This window comes from Thermobia domestica, chromosome 11 (genome assembly GCF_964235325.1).
Source record: "Thermobia domestica chromosome 11, izTheDome1.hap1.1, whole genome shotgun sequence".
NCBI classification, from domain to species: Eukaryota; Metazoa; Arthropoda; class Insecta; order Zygentoma; family Lepismatidae; genus Thermobia; species Thermobia domestica.
Window position 1 is genome coordinate 17,118,182 of NC_137464.1, and position 18,214 is coordinate 17,136,395.

The following is an 18,214-nucleotide window of genomic DNA, read 5'->3' on the forward strand; positions in this document are numbered from 1 at the left end:
AAAAAAAAAAAAAAAAAAAAAAACCTACAAAATATATTGTATATTAAAATAAAAGAATGAATTGGCAACGTTGCATACCATTTTGTGCGCAAAAGCATTAAAATGATTATTTGTTTTGCTTCTTATCTGCATGGAATGATAAGCTGGAAGAAAGTGTGCGCAAAAGCATTGCACCCGTTCCTTATCATTGAAGGTGGAAACAAGATTATATTATTACTATTATTATTATTATTATTATTATTATTATTATTATTATTATTATTATTATTATTATTATTATTATTATTATTATTATTATTATTATTTTACAGATGTAGAAGGGAAATCAGGAAATAAAGATAAAAGAGTTGGTTGCACTGGAATTGCAAACTGATATATTGAGATTGAAGTTCGATATTGAATTCCATAAATAGGATTACCATCTTTCCTCTCCAAGTGTGTTTGCTTTATCTTTCACTAACATAATAGATCTTATTTGAAGAAAAATAACAAATACAACGAGATTGTATGTGTAGTGTTAGGCCTTTCTGAGTGCGAGTGTTTTTCCCTCCCCTTCGTTGTTCATGATGGAGTAGCATACTTAAAATCGTGTCTCTTAAGATTTGTTCTTCCTGGAGAAAGGGGAGCGGCAAATGATGCCAGTGCACGGGGCGGCAAATTGTCTAGGGCCGGTCCTTCTCCCGGGCCACCCCCTGAAATCGTCACTGCGCTCGGTGGTTTCGCCAATTATGCTATAGAAAATTCAGAATAACGAACACCGATGGGACATGGTCCTTAACTGAAAAGTTTTAATTACAGAGAGGTTATATCAATACACAGTGAATATATTACTTGTAAGTGTAAATGAAGGCTAATACCGAAATAGTGTTATGTGTTCCCATTACTGAGGAAATGAGGATCAAATTCCTTGTATAAGGGAAGAAAAGTATGTCTGCGGTGCGTGTTTATGTGGGCATATATGTCTACTACAAAATATACTACATTTCTAGTAAGTTTCTTCTGTATAGATTCATGTAAAAAGAATAATTTCAAGTTCATAGGGACAGTACTAGAGGACATGGGATTTACAGTTCTGAATTTCCTAGGCAATACAATTTTAATTCTAATGAAGTAATTTTTAAATAATGACTTGCGTACAATGAAGTAATTACATTCGGCAACGAAACATGTTAGCAGCGGGGCCATTTTATGTTTTTCGAGCATAAAATTAATGTTTAATGTTGACATTTCAAATTATTTCTGGCTGGTATTTCTCTCCTTTCAAAATGAAGTAATAACCATGATAAGAAATTATGGCAAAATAGAGTAGCTCTGTACAGTACTGAGAATTACAATTGTTTCACCAATACCCTCAAAACAGTTTTTTTTTTTTTTTCAATACTATTATTTTGTCAACCAAAAATTTCTCGAGTATAACGGACTTTCGCATCAAAGGGCTTAGAAATTTCGTTATAAGCAGGTGGTTAGCAGCGTTTAAGGTGAAACATGGGAAACGGTTGCCGCTCCCAACAAAATGTAATACTTCAAATTAGAAAGACAAATGCGGATTGAATTTTCTCTATGTTATACTGAATTAAAATATAACTTAAAGGAATATACAAAACATTTTTGTGTTTCTTATTAAATGTTTTATTTTGCAGCTTTTTTTTTTGAAAATTTTAAATATTCCTTATCAACATGACACCAATGGTAGTAAAAGGTAACAAGTACAGAATGAATGAAAAAATGGAATTTATCCGTCCAGACCTTCCAAGTCGTTGCACATGGCAGAGGGAAAGTACTGAAAAATCGCCACACATAAAAGAAATGATGTAAGTATTAGGCTAATATTACTTTATAATTATTTTTATATAATAAGTTTTACATATAGTATTCGTTAACAATAACATATTGTATATCTCATACAACAAATAACTTAAGAATGCTGCTAAAATTGTCCTGTTATAGTCGTACAATATTAATAATTTATTTTCTTACGTAAATTTGTTAACTTACTTCCATAACAGTGAGAAAGGGCAGAAAAAATACATACAATACTAAAATCATCTTACTAATTGAAAATTATAACCATATTGTCTTTTCTGTGTGTTATCTATATCAGTGCTATTCAACCGGGGGTACACGTACCTCTGGAGGTACGCGAAGATGTTTGTGGGATGGATGTGTCTGTATAATCCTAAAATAAGTATATTTCCAATATTTATTGAATGATCATAGTTGAAGAAAATTTTGAAATTTTCCATGTTAATTTTTTCGGGTGTGCACTTTATCCCCCTGTAAATAGTCTTTTGATTGGCACACTGATTGTCCTTTTATTGGTCTTTATTTATCCCTCTTTTTAATCTACAGAACATGTGTATTAAGTTTAATAAGTTTACTTCGATTTAATTTCTTTTAAATAGCTTCAGGGATACACAATTGGTTGGCGAACTGTGTCTAGGGCTACGCGGAGAAAAAAAAAGTTGAATAGCACTGGTCTGAATCATAGACTATATTTGTCACTCAACGTCAAGGCCAATTTGACTCAATGTGGTATTGCCCATGATCAATTGATCGACCCCATACATGTTACGCCTAAGAATGAATGGAGGACAGTATGTGACTTTTCTGCAGGATACACTCCCCGAATTACTGGAAAATGTTCCTCTAGCGATTCGCTTCAACATGTGGTGCATGTGTGATGAGGATCCCGCGTACTCCAGTGTGAATATCCACCGGTGGTTGAACAGCAACTTCCAAAGACGCTCCGGACTGCCTTGTCTCCGGACTTGTTTTCACTGGACGTTTTATCTGTGGGGACACATGAAAAGTGTGGTGTACACTACTCCTGTCACCGATGTCAACGTTGGAAGATCGTATTCATGTCGAATGTGCAACTGTTCGTCATAACCCAGGTATTTTCGAACGAGTTCGCCAATTCATGAACTGGTGTTGTCATGCATGCACTGCTGTCCATGGCGGACACTTTGAACATTTCCTGTGAGCTGCTCGATGAACATAGGATTGTGCCTCTCTGCGTGTAAATATCTATCACTTCGAACTTACTGTTCCCACGCTTTCGGCCCTCACGTGAACTCTGCCAATATGCCCAATATGCTATATGTTCATAGAACCTTTTTGCTTACCTTGGTGTCAGGAATCACCTCCCGACGTTTGTTACATTAACTAAGTTACACCCTGTATACAACAATTGAAATAGTATTTATGTCCACACACACACACATATATATATATATGTATATATATATATATATATATATATATATATATATATATATATATATATATATAGAGAGAGAGAGAGAGAGAGAGAGAGAGAGAGAGAGAGAGAGAGTTCAAAACAACACCGACAACGTTTGGGAGGTGATTTGTGACACTAAGGTAAGACAAAAAGTATAGACCAACCTGGGTGCACAAATGCTTCCTTTCGAAGTTATGGGCAGCCAGAAACATGAAAAAAAAAAAAAAAAACTTTAAAGGTCCATAGCTCCAAAACTATATGGGATCTACCATAGTCGGGTCAATACTTCACGTCGGAACTAATATGTGCGCTATCCAAAAATATATGTTTTAGAATCCTGCAGTACTCATGCAACAATTTTTATAGAGAGAATTAAGCTACAGGCATATAATTTGATGTACTCACCACCAACTACCTTTATAAAAATTGTTGCGGAAGTACCGCAGGATTCTGAAACTTGGATACTTGGATTTTCCAAATCTTTGGAAACATTGGAATTCCACGTCTACGAAGCATGTATTTCGTGACCAGAGATTTTCCTAATTCTATTTCAAAATCTTTTGGTGTGTTGACACTGTTCATTTCTTTTGCTGTATGCAACAGAAATAAAACTTATCCTTCCCTTAATAATATTTCTTACTCTTTGCAACATCAATTGTAGCACTGATGCCAAGAAATGTCCTCAGTTTCTTGATCTTCAACCTCTGTGTCGCTCATCTCATTTTCAGAGTTTATTTCGTGATAACTAACTTCACGAGTAACATCAGAGAAATTCTTCTCATCTCTCTGAAACAAAAATATTTCAGTTTCTTGATTGGGCACAACCTTGTTCATTATCTGTGACCTCTCAGCCAGTATCCTACAAGCTTCAAAATTACGTGAACGGTATTTTTTTTAAATCCGTATAGTGCCTGGTAACAAAAGAAGAAAGCGCAGCAACACTGTTGTTATCTTGATGTAACACTCACATCAAAGGAGGAGAATAGCATAAAGCACGTTGCTATAATGTGATCACATTAGCAATGGGAAACACATTTTAAACTAGGGATGGGCAAAACCGGTTTTTATAAAAACCGAAAACCGGTTTCTATAAAGACCGAAAACCGACATTTCGGTTTTCTCCAAAACAGGTTCGGTTTTTTCACCGAAACCGGTTTCGGTTTTCTCCAAAACCGGTTCGGTTTTTCACCGTCGGTTTTTCACCGAAACTGGTTTCGGAGAAAACTTTTCGAAAACACATAAAACTATTTCTGTGGAAATGGATTTGGTTTCCGGAGAACAACGAAACACCATTCTGGCCAGAAATAGAACAAAGTTTGGAAAAAACCGGAAAAACTGAACCGGTTTTGGAGAAAACCGATAACCGGCTTCGGTTTTTCTAAAAATCGAATATCGAAAAACCGGTTTTTGTGCCCACCACTAATTTAAACCATATGGATCTTTTTTTTTAACCATAGATACCAGTTACGGGTTAAATAAGTGTGGTCAGTATTTTGTAAAAAAAAAAAAAAAAAAAAAAAAAAAAAAAAAAAAAAACAGAAGTAATGGTGATAGGAGCCAGTGTAATGACCACGCATCACCAAACTAAAACTCATCTGTCCGTCTATATTCCTTCGTATGTTGTATTGAACCGGAATTTTGTTTAATTGTTTTACATCAATATTAAGCACAAGTAAAATAGAAATGAATCCAAATTTTATTTGAATGTATTCAAAGGTATTTATTTACTTTTAAATGAATATTGTTATTATTTAAGCAAATAATCAAATGAAACTGATTGGGCTAAACTGAAAAATTCTTCTTATTTGCAGAAAACAACGAATGAAAATCATGCCAAATGTTCTGTATAATATTGGAGATACTCCAATGATTAGGATAAACAACATTTCGAAAGCACATGGACTTAAATGTGAAATGTGTAAGTATATGTTTATTGATATCAGTAGCGTATTTACGAGGGGGAGGGGGCTTTGCTAACTTTAGTCCTGGAAATGTGAAAATTCAGCAAGATATTTCATTTACTTTAATATAGTAAATAAAATTTCTGATGGCTTAAGCCCGGAAGCCCCCTAAATACGCCACTGATTGATGTAGAACCTTATTCACCATTATGTGACTATCATAATCATCATAAGTATTGTAATCATTGGGAACTCGTATGCTTCAGAAATTGGGAAATTTTCATGTAGTGTATTCAGCTATTTGTTTTCCGTCTTCATGTATAAATTAACCGTTTTAAGTACTGTCAATTGTGCTATTTTTCCTTCCTATTCGTGGCGGCTTTTGAGGGAAATCACATCAGCAAAAGTTAAACGTTTATCTCTACAAACTAAGGGAAGACAATTTACCTAATATTATATTTCATGTACGGGGGTTGTCCACAAAGAAACAGACGTTTTGAAATAATAATAATAATAAAAAATAACAGAATGAACAAACCAAATTGTATTATATATATTTGAAAGGTACACTCTTAAGCTATTTTTCCTCGTAATCGCAATGCAAATTAAGGCATTTATACTGTATTAACGTGGCACAAGTTTTTCAATACCATCGTGGTAGAAATCTACCATCTGCGATTTCAACCACTGGCTTACACCTGCATGCAGTTCGACATCAGTATCAAAGCGTTGTGTAGCGAGCCGTGTCTTCATCATTGGGAACAAGTGGTAATCGCTTGGTGCCAAATTCGGGTTGTATAGTGAGTGATCAAACACCTTCCATCCAAGAGCTCTCGAGTACGCCTGGCCGTCTGTGAACATGCGTTATCGTGAAAAGAGCAACACCTTCGCGCTAAGTTTTCTCCGGTTCTTGTTTTGAATCGCACACCTTAACTTTTTCAATGTTTCATTAAACAAAAACCTAATCATAGAACGTACCTCACAAGAGACGGGATTTTCTATTGTAGTGCACATTGTAACATGTCACAGAAAGCATACTAAGAGCGTCACAGTCTTCACGCTACCACAGCTGGATACGTAGTGAGTGTGGCAAAGTACTGATACCAAGATGGCGACTCCAGCCCCACCCACTGCCGCGATAGGCCAAAACGTCTGATACTTTCTGGACAGCCCTTGTATATACATAAGAGTAATTTATTTATGTGACTTCCCTCAATAGTTTGAAGCAATAAAAGTTTAACCTTTACTGATGAGAATTCCCTTTAGAGCCACCACTGTTTCATCTTCAGCCGATACGGATGGTCAAAGGATATTTCATTTTCATTTTCTTGTCTTCAAAAGTTTCAACGTTTCAAGAGAGAGAGAAAGAGAAAGAGAATGTTATTCATACCCTCAAAGCTAAGTACAGGAAAATCAGAGAGATATATACGGTATATAAATTTAGATGTACTCAGGGGTAAAAGTGAATTTGAAAAGGTAGGAGGACGCTTGACGTCACTCTGTCCCCCGTGCCTATCTTTCCCCATTGTAATTTCTTTAGAAAGTGGGGGATACCACATATATTTTCCAGAAGTGGGGCGACGACGTCCCCCCGCGTTTCCCCTTACTTTTACCCCTGGATGTACTCATATAATGTATTCAGTCTATGGACTAAGAAAAATCTGAATTATTTCTGAACCCATTATAAATAAAATGTACTACACTCTGATCAAGAAACATTAGAAAGAAAAGTTCTGTTGAAAATAATTTGTATGGATTACGAATATATATCTAAAGCAGTACACTGCCATAATGCTTTTTTTTGTTATTATTTCAGTGGCCAAATGTGAATTTTTTAATGCAGGAGGAAGCGTAAAAGACAGAATAGCTCTTCGAATGATAGAAGATGCAGAAAAAGAAGGAATTCTGAAGCCAGGAATGGTTCTTATTGAACCTACGTCAGGAAATACAGGTACTTCTTTTCAGTAGCGTAGCCAGGATGTGTGTTTGGGGGGGGGGGGGCAAGTGCTACATATAGTAAGTTATAGATACATATAGAAAAATTACAAACAAAAAGATATATAAACATAAAAATATATAAAAAATTACAAACATCAAAGTACCAAAGTACATTGTCGGACCTCTTTGGGGGGGCCCGGCCCCCCTTCCCTACGCCACTGCTTCTTTTAATAGACGAGATCCCAGAATTTTCACTACATAGTTTAATTTTAAGTGAATATAAAAGGAATTTTATATAAGAAGGAAAAAAAGTTTAAAGAGCATATTACAATTGCAAATTCCAAGTTTACTCATCTAATTATTTATTTCTGATCATCCTGATGTATGTGCATAATTGAATCCACTCAAGCTACAGTAATGTACTTTCACATATAATGGTGGAAAAGCTTTCTGCCATGTAAGATACCATTATAAACAAATTATTTTCATACTTAGACTTTTTAGTGATACTATATATGATAAAAATTACTTGTTTGGTACTCCTAATAAATATATATACGCTTGAGCAAGAAGAGCAAATGTCAACACTAAATAGTTTGGAATATATACCGTTCATATTAACATTTGCCTTTCTTGCAACAAGAAAATGTCCATTTATAGACGTTAAAATGGAAGAATATCTCATTTTTGCCAAAAAGTGACATTGACTTTTTTAGACCCAAGCCACAGAATTATACTTGTAATAATTTAAATCTTAACATATTTATTGTAATATGTTATTTAATAACAATAAGTAATTATTATTGTTAGTCTTAAAATTGTGAATCATTACATTTTCGTCGTGTGAGTCTGTAACCAGACTACGTATCAACATACAACTAGTTCTAAAAACATTACCTTTATTTTCCTTTAAGGTATTGGTCTTGCTTTGGCATCTGCCGTGAAGGGTTATCGCTGCATTATAGTTATGCCTGAGAAGATGTCCAATGAAAAAGTGAACACACTTCGTGCCTTGGGAGCTGAAATAGTGAGGACGCCAACCTCTGCTACATTCGATTCTCCAGAGGGTCTGATTGCAGTCTCACAGAGACTTAGCAAGGAAATTCCTAACTCAATTATTCTTGATCAGGTTTGTGTAATTTAAGTAATTGCTTTTTTGTAAATGTATAATATGGTAAATTTTGCATTATTTTTAGTATATCAGGCTCATAAGCTTCTCAACTCTAGGATTAAAGCCATAAATCACTTTATAAATCTTAGGATTTAATGAAAATAAATAGTGAATTAAAACCCAAAAGCGTCATATCTTATACCATACTTGTAAATATCTGCACAAACATTATTGAATATGTATTATAGAAACGCATTTACCATTCTATGTGTTATACAAAATTTGACTTAATACAATATTTCAGATCGTTGCTCGACCGTTTACTAAGTATGACCAATGTCGTCAAAAGAATAAGTGACGCAACATAGGTAACATCATAAAACACTATTAAGCGACGAAATTATAATAATAATATTATTAATTGTTAAAGCAGTGGCTCCTAAACTTTTAGTGCATCAGAATATTTTCATGATGTACTAAGTCATAAACATCGCTCTGCCTAAAAGTTGCAGTGTGCAATCATTATGTTGAGGTGTTACGCTTAAATGTAAATTAAATATGCTTTGCAATTTCACGAACAATTTACGTTAAATTTATGAATAGAACGGGCTAGTTTTTAATCATCATCATCATTATCATCATAGGTGTTCTGCCATTATTGGCAGGTCACTTGCTGCAACTGAGAAGCTTCCATGCTCCACGGTCTTCCGCTAACCTCTTCGTCTTCACGTACGACTTTTCTTTTCTGATATCGTCTATCAATTGTGGCCTCCTTCGCCCCCTCCCTCTCTTTCCTGCCACCATACCCTCTAGCACGTCCCTCATGATACAGTTCCTTCTTGGCCAATGTCCCAACTAGTTTCTCTTCCTCTCCTCAATAATATCTAAAACTCTTCTTTTTTTCTTCCATCATTTCTAACACGCTGTCATTCGTTTTCTGTTCGACCCAACTAATTCTGTTTAGTCTTCTCCACCCCCGCATTTGGAAAGTTTTTCACTATACATCTCAAAATCTTGAAATCAAAATGAGTGCAGCCTCTTTCTCTGTTTCAAGTTGACTATAGCATCATCCTTGCTTTCGATTATAGTGAATACTAAAAGCAAACACATACTCATTTTAAATTCAGAAATAAATAATATAAAACATTATTAGTGGAAAGTGTGAGGTTGTTTCCTCACTGCATATCCTATCACATTTTGGAATTAGCCACCCTCATTCAGGGCCACTCATAAGTGAGGGACAACCCCGACAAATGTCGAGGAAGCGTGGAAAATTATACTTTAAAAAATTCTTTTTTTTATAAGTTCTTTAATTGAAATATAATTTTAAAAAGTTTGAAATTCGTGTTAACTGCTTATGTTGTTCGATTATACGTACGGCCAACTTTGCCAGTGATACTTTATCACAAAAATTTTTAAATTTAAAATAATGGGAAATAAATCGAAGAAAGAAAGATATTTCAACCCTATATTATCGACATCAACTTTACTATTATTGATCGTGAATTGTGATAACTAACTACCAGTATCAAAACCTTCAACGACAAGTCGCGATAGCGCTTTTGCCTTGTTCATCAGCGACCAAGTATTAATATTTTCCCCAAGATTAAATTATATAAAACGATATTTTAAAAAATATATTTGAAATCTATGGGTGGTTCTCTTTCACGCTGATTAAAAAAAGTATCCTATTGTCATAGCAACTACTGACAACCCAGCTTCGCACCCTGTCTAAGAGTTTCTTTTTCTTGTATATCGTGAATAATAGCCATTTTAACAATTAAAAATTGTGTATAATCTTTTCTGGTATTTCAGTATCGGAATAAAGGTAATCCATTGGCCCACTATGACCTAACAGCCGAAGAAATTCTTGCCCAGTGCGATGGAAAAGTGGACATGGTTGTGTGTGGAGCTGGTACAGGAGGCACTATAACCGGTATCGGGAGAAAGATCAAAGAGCGGTGCCCCAATTGCCAAATAATTGGTGTTGATCCTTACGGATCAATCCTAGCTCAGCCAGACTGCTTGAATAAGACTGATGTTTCTTTTTATGAAGTGGAAGGTATTGGCTATGATTTCATTCCCACAGTGTTAGGTAAGCTTATTATTTTAGATTTTTCCTTATTTTCATTTAGTTTAAGTTTACGCAAAGTATTTACCTAACGCGAAATTGATAATAAGTAATCGTTTTTTAAGAATTTATTTATACAACGAAAGTTTTTTTTTCTTCTTAGATCAGTTTCGGTCGAACAATTCTATTTCTTTCTTTTATTAGGCTAAAGCATAAAATAAGCCTGCAAGCACTGGCTATTTTTTTTTTTTTTAAATAGCGCTATTCCCTGTCCGTAATATACCTTTTAAGTAACATATTTGTATTAGGGTTTAACATTACTTTTCTTATTTGATTCGCAGATAGGTCAGTTGTGGACAAATGGTATAAGACAAGTGATAAGGAATCTCTCATTATGGCCCGAAGACTTATTAAGGAAGAAGGATTGTTATGCGGTAAGTGACATTTAAAATTTAGGTTGGGAAACATTGGTTTGTCCAGCTTCACTTAGCTTAGTATAGATTAATTCTTGTTGATGTTTCCTAATGGTAGCTTTCTAAATTTTGTTTACAATCCCTTAATTAGCTCAAGTAACATTAGAGTAAGTAAGCTTTGCTTTGCTAACGCAAACTAAGTCACCAAAGCTAAGCTTAATTAATCTAAACTAACCTGAACGAGTTAGACTAAGCTATGGTTAAGTAAGTTAAGTTAAGCGGACCTAATCCCGGCTAATCTAAATTAAACTAAGCTAATACCATTAAAATATGAAATCAAAGATGTATTTTAAAGAAAGTGTCTACTTTACTCCCTCCTTTTCCCGAACCAAGATTTAAAACTGAAACTTATATGTGATTAAGTGTAATTGCATCTGTCTTTTTTTTTAATCTAAACTATTTTTTGAATTCCCTTTCGAATATTAGGTTATACTTACTGAGATGTGCAAGTTAGTATGTATACTACCTGAAACAATAACATAGTATTGTACATATTTATTTTCTTAGAATTACAAACGCGTATAGAATTGCTGTTGAATATCATTTAACGCTACTAATAGTGTTTATTGTAACCTACGTTATTGTGTAATGTAAGGTTGTCAGACCCCGGGCTCCATACTGAATGTCCGGCTTCGAAATACTCCACAGATCTATGGGCGTAAATATTAAATTACCTATAATTAATTATATCAGTGGTTCCCAATTACTTCAGAGTAGCGGACAGCCTTTTTAATTTTAAAAGAAGGTACGGACCTCACACCCTTAAATTTTAGTGTCTGCGTAGTAGTAGTAATTGAGAGGTAAGTAGCAATATTAACAATTCAATCACAAGTTTTTTTTAATGCTTTTATAAATTATGAGATGTAAGCAATGCCACGGGCCCTCTAAATTTGTTCCACGGACCCCTAGGGGTTCGCACACCACCCATTGGGAAAGACTGAACTATGCAATTCATTCTTTGTAATATATGTTGTACTTAGTTCTTGTTAGTTATTTACAAAATGATAAGTTTATTCTAACAAAAGAATAAGTTTAAATTCTTTTCATTGTTGTGCCTATACCATCGCTTGGCACCTGCATTAATTTAATGATTTCATAGATGAAAACAGATACACCAAAAAAACTTGTTCAAAATAATGCAGTCGCTATACTAGTCAGTAATGTACAGTACATGTCGAACGAATGTTTAGTGTAATGAAAGATTTATGATCAGATGATAGAATGACAACTTGTAATGTTTAAGATTTGTATGCAGATGAACTTGAAAATAGCCTGTCAAAATGTCTACAAAATGGTTATGGTTTGAGACGTTTCTTCCTACTCTTAGAAACTGGATCCAATTGTCTAAGAGCAGATGTCAATGGACAGTTTTTGTGAATGGAGCACTTCACATAACCTTCCATAGTCCATAGAGTTAGTTAGTTAGTTGAGGACTCTTCTTCCTAGTAGTAGAAACTGGATCTAGTTGGCTATGAGTAGAAGTCAATGGAGAGCTTTTGTGATTGCGGCATGGGACCTTTGGTTTCCACAGCCCATAGAATTAGTTAATTAGTTTAGGTCTCTTCTTGACGCAGTAAAAAGCTCCAAAACATATGAATAATAAGGTAAACGTTTATAATCACTAATATTTTGTATTTTTTTTTTTTTTCATTTAGTTTGGTACAGTATACGTTAGTTATAATTATGGTAGTGTTAGTAATTACCAGTAATGGTCATAAGTGCTATCATAAGTACCGATGGTATCAGTTTCAAATTTGTGTTCCTAAAATTAACATTCTACTGACCTCGATGCTGTGTTGCTCTTTCCCTTCAGTTCAATCTGGCAATTGTCGTGTGATGTATGAAGTCATCTAGTGACACATGTCTTGATTTCCAATATCAAACATTTGTTAATATATATATATATATATATATATATATATATATACATCTAACATTATACATTCTTAATGTTTTCCTTACACAGGTGGCAGTAGTGGTTCAGCAATGGTAGCAGCACTGAAAGCAGCATCTAGTCTCAAAGAAAACCAACGCTGTGTTGTTCTTTTGCCTGATGGGCTGAGAAATTACATGACCAAATTTGTTAATGACCAATGGATGCTTGAAAGAGACTTCATTGAACAAGAAGACATGAATAATCATTGGTAACATTTCTTTCAAATATTTTTGTCATGTGTAAACTTTAAACAGGGTTGACATTACCCCTTGAGAAACAAGGAAATTAAAATGTCAGGGAAATGATTCAAAATATGCCAAAAGTCAGGGAAATGATTCAAAATATGCCAAAAGTCAGGGAAATGATTCAAAATATGCCAAAAGTCAGGGAAATGATTCAAAATATGCCGAAAGTCAGAGAAATGATGCAAAATATGCAGAAAGTTAGGGAAATGATGCAAAATATGCCTAAAGTCAGGGAATTCTGTTATATTCCACAGAAGAGTCTCAGAATTTTTTTTTAAGCTGCCCATGGAAGACGTGAAGAACATCTGAAAGAATCAAAACAGATTCAAAAAGAAGAAATAAAAGTATTGAAAAAAAAATTATCTTTAAAAATGAATAAGCTTGAGCAAGACCGAAATGTGTTAAATATTCAAGTTTTAAAAGAACAACAGAAAAAATTAAAATGATGCAAAAAATGAAAAGTAAGTTTGGTTTGTTTGGTTATTGATAATCAAAAAGAGACTAAATTATTATACATGTTTACTTGTTTATAATTTTGAGTGTTCCGAATGCTGAAATATCAAAGGGAGTGTTAGCGCATAATTATTGTTTACCACAAATATTTTATTGCATTTGGACTTACAATAAGTATTTAAAGTTAGCAAGTTAGTTTGTACTATATAAAAAAGAAATAAATAAAAAAAGAAAAGGAAAGAAAAGCGTTTTACAAGTATGGGAATGGAAACCGATTAAAAAATAAATATTTTCTAAGCCTAACCATAAATGTAATGATCGGTGGTTGGGGAAAATTTACTTATTCAGTCATGGAAATTCAGGGAAAATCAAGGAGATGAATACTAGAATTTCAGTGTGACGCTGATAATAGTTATCAATACTTCCGATATAGTGAAAAATCTCCAGATTTTTGGCCTATAAGAGAAGACCTAGTTATAGCTACTAGTTCGTTTAATAGCACTTTGTAGGTACGATTCATCTTTTTTCTAAGTTCTTGACATTCTTTATTAACTTTGCTCATTCAAATGAAAAACAAAATCCTGAAAATTTTTAAGTAGATTATCTTAAAAATTAAAAAGGTGCAAGATTGGATAGCTGGCATAAATTACGAGCTACGATTTAACGTGGACCTAAATACTTCTCTTTGTGTCTTGAATCTATGATGTCCTGAAAAAAAAAGGCACAGTAGTCTAATGTAACAGTTACGTTAATGCATCTGTGACGATGGAAGCTTGATGGGCATATTAAAGTTGCAATATATTATATTAATAATCGACTTCCTTATGGGAAAAATGATACAATAGTTCAATGTAACAGTTACGTTAATGCAGCTCTACCGATGAAAGTTTTATGGGCATATTAAAGTTGTAACATATTATTTTAATAATCGATTTCCTTATGGGAAAAATGTACAATAGTTAAATATAAGTTACGTTAATGCAACTGCCCCGATGAAAGTTACATGGGCATATTAAAGTTGTAACGTATTATATTAATAATCAACTTCCTTATGGGAAAAATTGTACAATAGTTCAATATAACAGTTACATAATGCAGCTTTACCGATGAAAGCTTCATGGGTATCGATTTCCTTATGGGGAAAATGTACAATAGTTCAATATAATAGTTACATAATGCAGCTGTACCGATGAAAGCTTCATGGGTATCGATTTCCTTATGGGGAAAATGGACAATAGTTAAATATAAGTTACGTTAATGCAACTGCACCGATGAAAGTTACATGGGCATATTAAAGTTGTAACGTATTATATTAATAATCAACTTCCTTATGGGAAAAATTGTACAATAGTTCAATATAACAGTTACATAATGCAGCTTTACCGATGAAAGCTTCATGGGTATCGATTTCCTTATGGGAAAAATTGTACAATAGTTCAATATAACAGTTACATAATGCAGCTTTACCGATGAAAGCTTCATGGGTATCGATTTCCTTATGGGGAAAATGTACAATAGTTCAATATAATAGTTACATAATGCAGCTGTACCGATGAAAGCTTCATGGGTATCGATTTCCTTATGGGGAAAATGTACAATAGTTCAATATAACAGTTACATAATGCAGCTCTACCGATGAAAGCTTCATGGGTATATTAAAGTTGTAACATATTATTTTAATAATCGATTTCCTTATGGGGAAAATGTACAATAGTTCAATATAACAGTTACGTTAATGCAGCTCTACCAATGGCACAATAATTCAATGTAGACGACAGATACGTTATTGCAGCTGCACGGATGGAAGCTTCATGGGATAGGCTTGGCTCGGCAATAGAGTTTGTGTTCTACAGTTTTGTGCGCTGGAAGCTTCCGAGTTTGGTTCATCGACTGTGTTCCACTTGTTAAATCCTTTATATTCGCACTTGCAGATGGTAAATTTTGACCCAGAGAAAGGGCTCCAAAAGATCAAGAATAAACCATATAAGTAGTTTGATGAATTCTTGTGAGGCCTTAAATATAGAGCTTCTGGAAAGTAAGTTTCTTTCAAAGTGGCATTACAGTAGTGATAAATTATAAAATCATAACGTCATTACATCGGGATAACATATGGAACACACTGCATGTAAGCAGAATCTATTTTCAATATCACTGCACTGAGGGTGGGCTTGAGCCAGCTGAGCCCCCCCCCCCCCTGGCTGCGCCACTGGTACAAATGGCACTAATCTGAAAGCAATTGCAGAAAGTTTTTAATATGAATGCTCTATACAGTGTACAGTTTTCGTGTACATCTTCATCAGTATTATATTATTTTAATCAGCTACTAGTATCACTTAGTTATTTATTTATTTATTTATTTATTTATTTATTTATTTTTTCTTAAGGTGGTGGAATCTCAGGGTTTCTTGCCTTGGTTTAGAAGCCCCATTGACTGTACTTCCGTCAATAACTTGCCAGGAAGCTGTTGATGTGATGAAAAAGGAAGGCTTTGACCAGCTCCCCGTAGTAGATGAAGGAGGGTAAGAAGAATTATATTAATTATAACAGAAAAAAAAGGAACACAAATATTGTTTCTTAACGAAATACAATAATTGTTTCTGAAATGTTTAAAATCATTCATTATAGTGTAAATTCCTTTCTTCACAGAAGGCTAAATTGGTGTATGTAATGTTTTAGCTGATTTAGTTTTGCTGAACAAATATTATAGATTTACATTTATTATAAGTAGAACATGTTTGTGTTAATCATTTTTGATTCAAGAGTAAAGTGAACACCTAAAAGTTAGTAAAAATTTTGCAAGTCTATAGGTAACGAAGGTTTAATGAGGATTACCTGAGTTTTAACTACAACAAATTTGTTTAAGACTAAAAGTGACAGGCCAAGCTCCCAACAATTGGTAGCTATCTTAATCAAATGTATATAATAGGAATGTCTGAAACTTTTACTCTGTTAAAAGCCAGCAATACCATGTAGACTGTAGATAATTGAAAAGAAAATGGACGGTTTTAATCATAAAATTGATCTTTTCTTTTAAAAAATAAAACAACTAACATTGTAAAAAATGTTTAATTACATATATATCTATGGAATAACCACAAACTTAATTTTAAAGGACACAGTGGTTATTAATATTAATAAAAACATGGCAGACAATTTGTGTTAAAATATTTGTTACATATTCAATATATGCGTCAAATGATGACTTTATTAATCCATATTTTACATTTTTCTTTTCCATCTTCTGGAAGAAAATTTGAAATAAATCTTATTTGTCAATAGATTAATTATGGCATCATTTGATCAACATGGCGCCACGATGGCTCAACGGTAGAGCGCTCATCTCTCGTGCGAGGGTCTCTGGTTTGATCCCAGCTCATATCAAGTGAGTTTTGTGGTGGACAAACATCGTGTGCACGGGTTTTCTCGGGGTTCTCCCACTTTCGTCATTCCATCATTTTCATCCATCTCATCATCACCGTCTCCTTTTGCCTTGATGCATATTAATGGAACGTTAAACTAAAAAAAAGAAGAAAAAAAGAAAAAATAGATCTTCGTGTTGAATATGTGTCTCTATTACTGGATTTTCCATAAAGTCTTTAAAGAAAACAAATCCATTTCATGTTAAAAATAGAGAATCCTTTTCCTCTTGAAATTTTATTCTAAATTTTACTGACACTTATGTCAGTTCCCATCATATGTAGGTTTCGTTATGGAAAAAATACTCTAGTAGCAGATTAATCTTATTTGCTAATTTGTTTTCCAGCCGTATCAGAGGAATGGTTACACTGGGGAATTTGATGTCCAAAATGGTCAACACAAAAGTTATGCCTCACGACTCAGTTGAAAAGGTATTATACAGACAGTTCCGTAAGATAACGTTGGATACTACACTAGGTCGTTTGTCCCGTATTTTAGACAAGGATCATTTTGTGTTGGTTGTCCACTCTCAGAGACTTTGTAAGTATTCCTTTACGTTTAGTGTATATTTCTTTTACGAATATACTCATAGTTTTACACAAAAAAGTATACAGTAAAATCATAATGTAGATTTCAAAACTTCATAGTGTAACGATAAGCTATATAAATATGTAAATGTTGTCATGGACAATGGTCTGGTACAGAAGATATCATATTCTTTTATGGCCAGACCTTTACATTTAAGTTGTTAAGTTTTGAGGCCAAACAGATTTTTATATGCACTTAAGATATAATACGTAAGGAAGCCATTATAAATGGGTGTAAACTCAATTTATAAAAAAGAAATTTTGTGAAAATATAAGGTAAATGTTGAAAAGTATTCGAAAATACATATGACAAGTTTAAATCTATTTTATTTTGTGAGTTATCATTGAACATTCATGGAGTAAATTACGTCCTAAACAGTTGGAATAATCCTGTCTTGACGAACTTAGAGCAAATATGTAACTAACTGACCAGAATAGTTGAAGTTAGTAATAATAAATTACATGATACAATAGTTCGTAATGAATCGCGCTGTATCAAAATATTTAATTAAACTTTATGTGTTGTTCGTTGAAATACAAATAAAAAAGTAGAATGTGTATTGATCAGTTCAAACAAAAAAATAACACACACAATTTCATGTATATAAAATGAAAATGATCTTGTTTGCAATTACATCACAGGAAAACAGGTGATCGTTTGAAATGATTTTTGGAATATACTTAGCACCTACCTCGAAATAGTTCTTTAACACAATATTATATATCATGAAGCTCTCAAGTAAAGGAAATGAAACTCCTCAGTTAAAATAAGCAGAAACCTGTATATCAGCGTTTTCAAAAATTCCGCTTTGAAGGCGGGAAAGAGGAAATTTTATATTTT

At 33.6% G+C, this 18,214-nt stretch overlaps 1 protein-coding gene across 2 annotated transcripts in view; it reads left to right on the forward strand.

Annotated features, from left to right (window-relative positions):
• Cbs (Cystathionine beta-synthase) overlaps nucleotides 1-18,214 on the forward strand; it is a 42,784-nt gene that overhangs the window by 19,170 nt on the left and 5,400 nt on the right. Inside the window, exons 2-10 of one of the 2 annotated variants that reach the window (XM_081730119.1) lie at nucleotides 1,694-1,811; nucleotides 5,053-5,159; nucleotides 6,959-7,093; nucleotides 7,995-8,209; nucleotides 10,007-10,286; nucleotides 10,604-10,696; nucleotides 12,702-12,879; nucleotides 15,754-15,888; nucleotides 17,133-17,326. In XM_081730119.1, coding sequence (XP_081586245.1) covers nucleotides 1,714-1,811; nucleotides 5,053-5,159; nucleotides 6,959-7,093; nucleotides 7,995-8,209; nucleotides 10,007-10,286; nucleotides 10,604-10,696; nucleotides 12,702-12,879; nucleotides 15,754-15,888; nucleotides 17,133-17,326 — 1,435 coding nt within the window. In that variant the 5' untranslated portion in view covers nucleotides 1,694-1,713. Of the gene's footprint in view, nucleotides 1-1,640; nucleotides 1,812-5,052; nucleotides 5,160-6,958; nucleotides 7,094-7,994; nucleotides 8,210-10,006; nucleotides 10,287-10,603; nucleotides 10,697-12,701; nucleotides 12,880-15,753; nucleotides 15,889-17,132; nucleotides 17,327-18,214 lie in introns of both variants that reach the window. The other variant, XM_081730118.1, reaches the window with a different exon arrangement.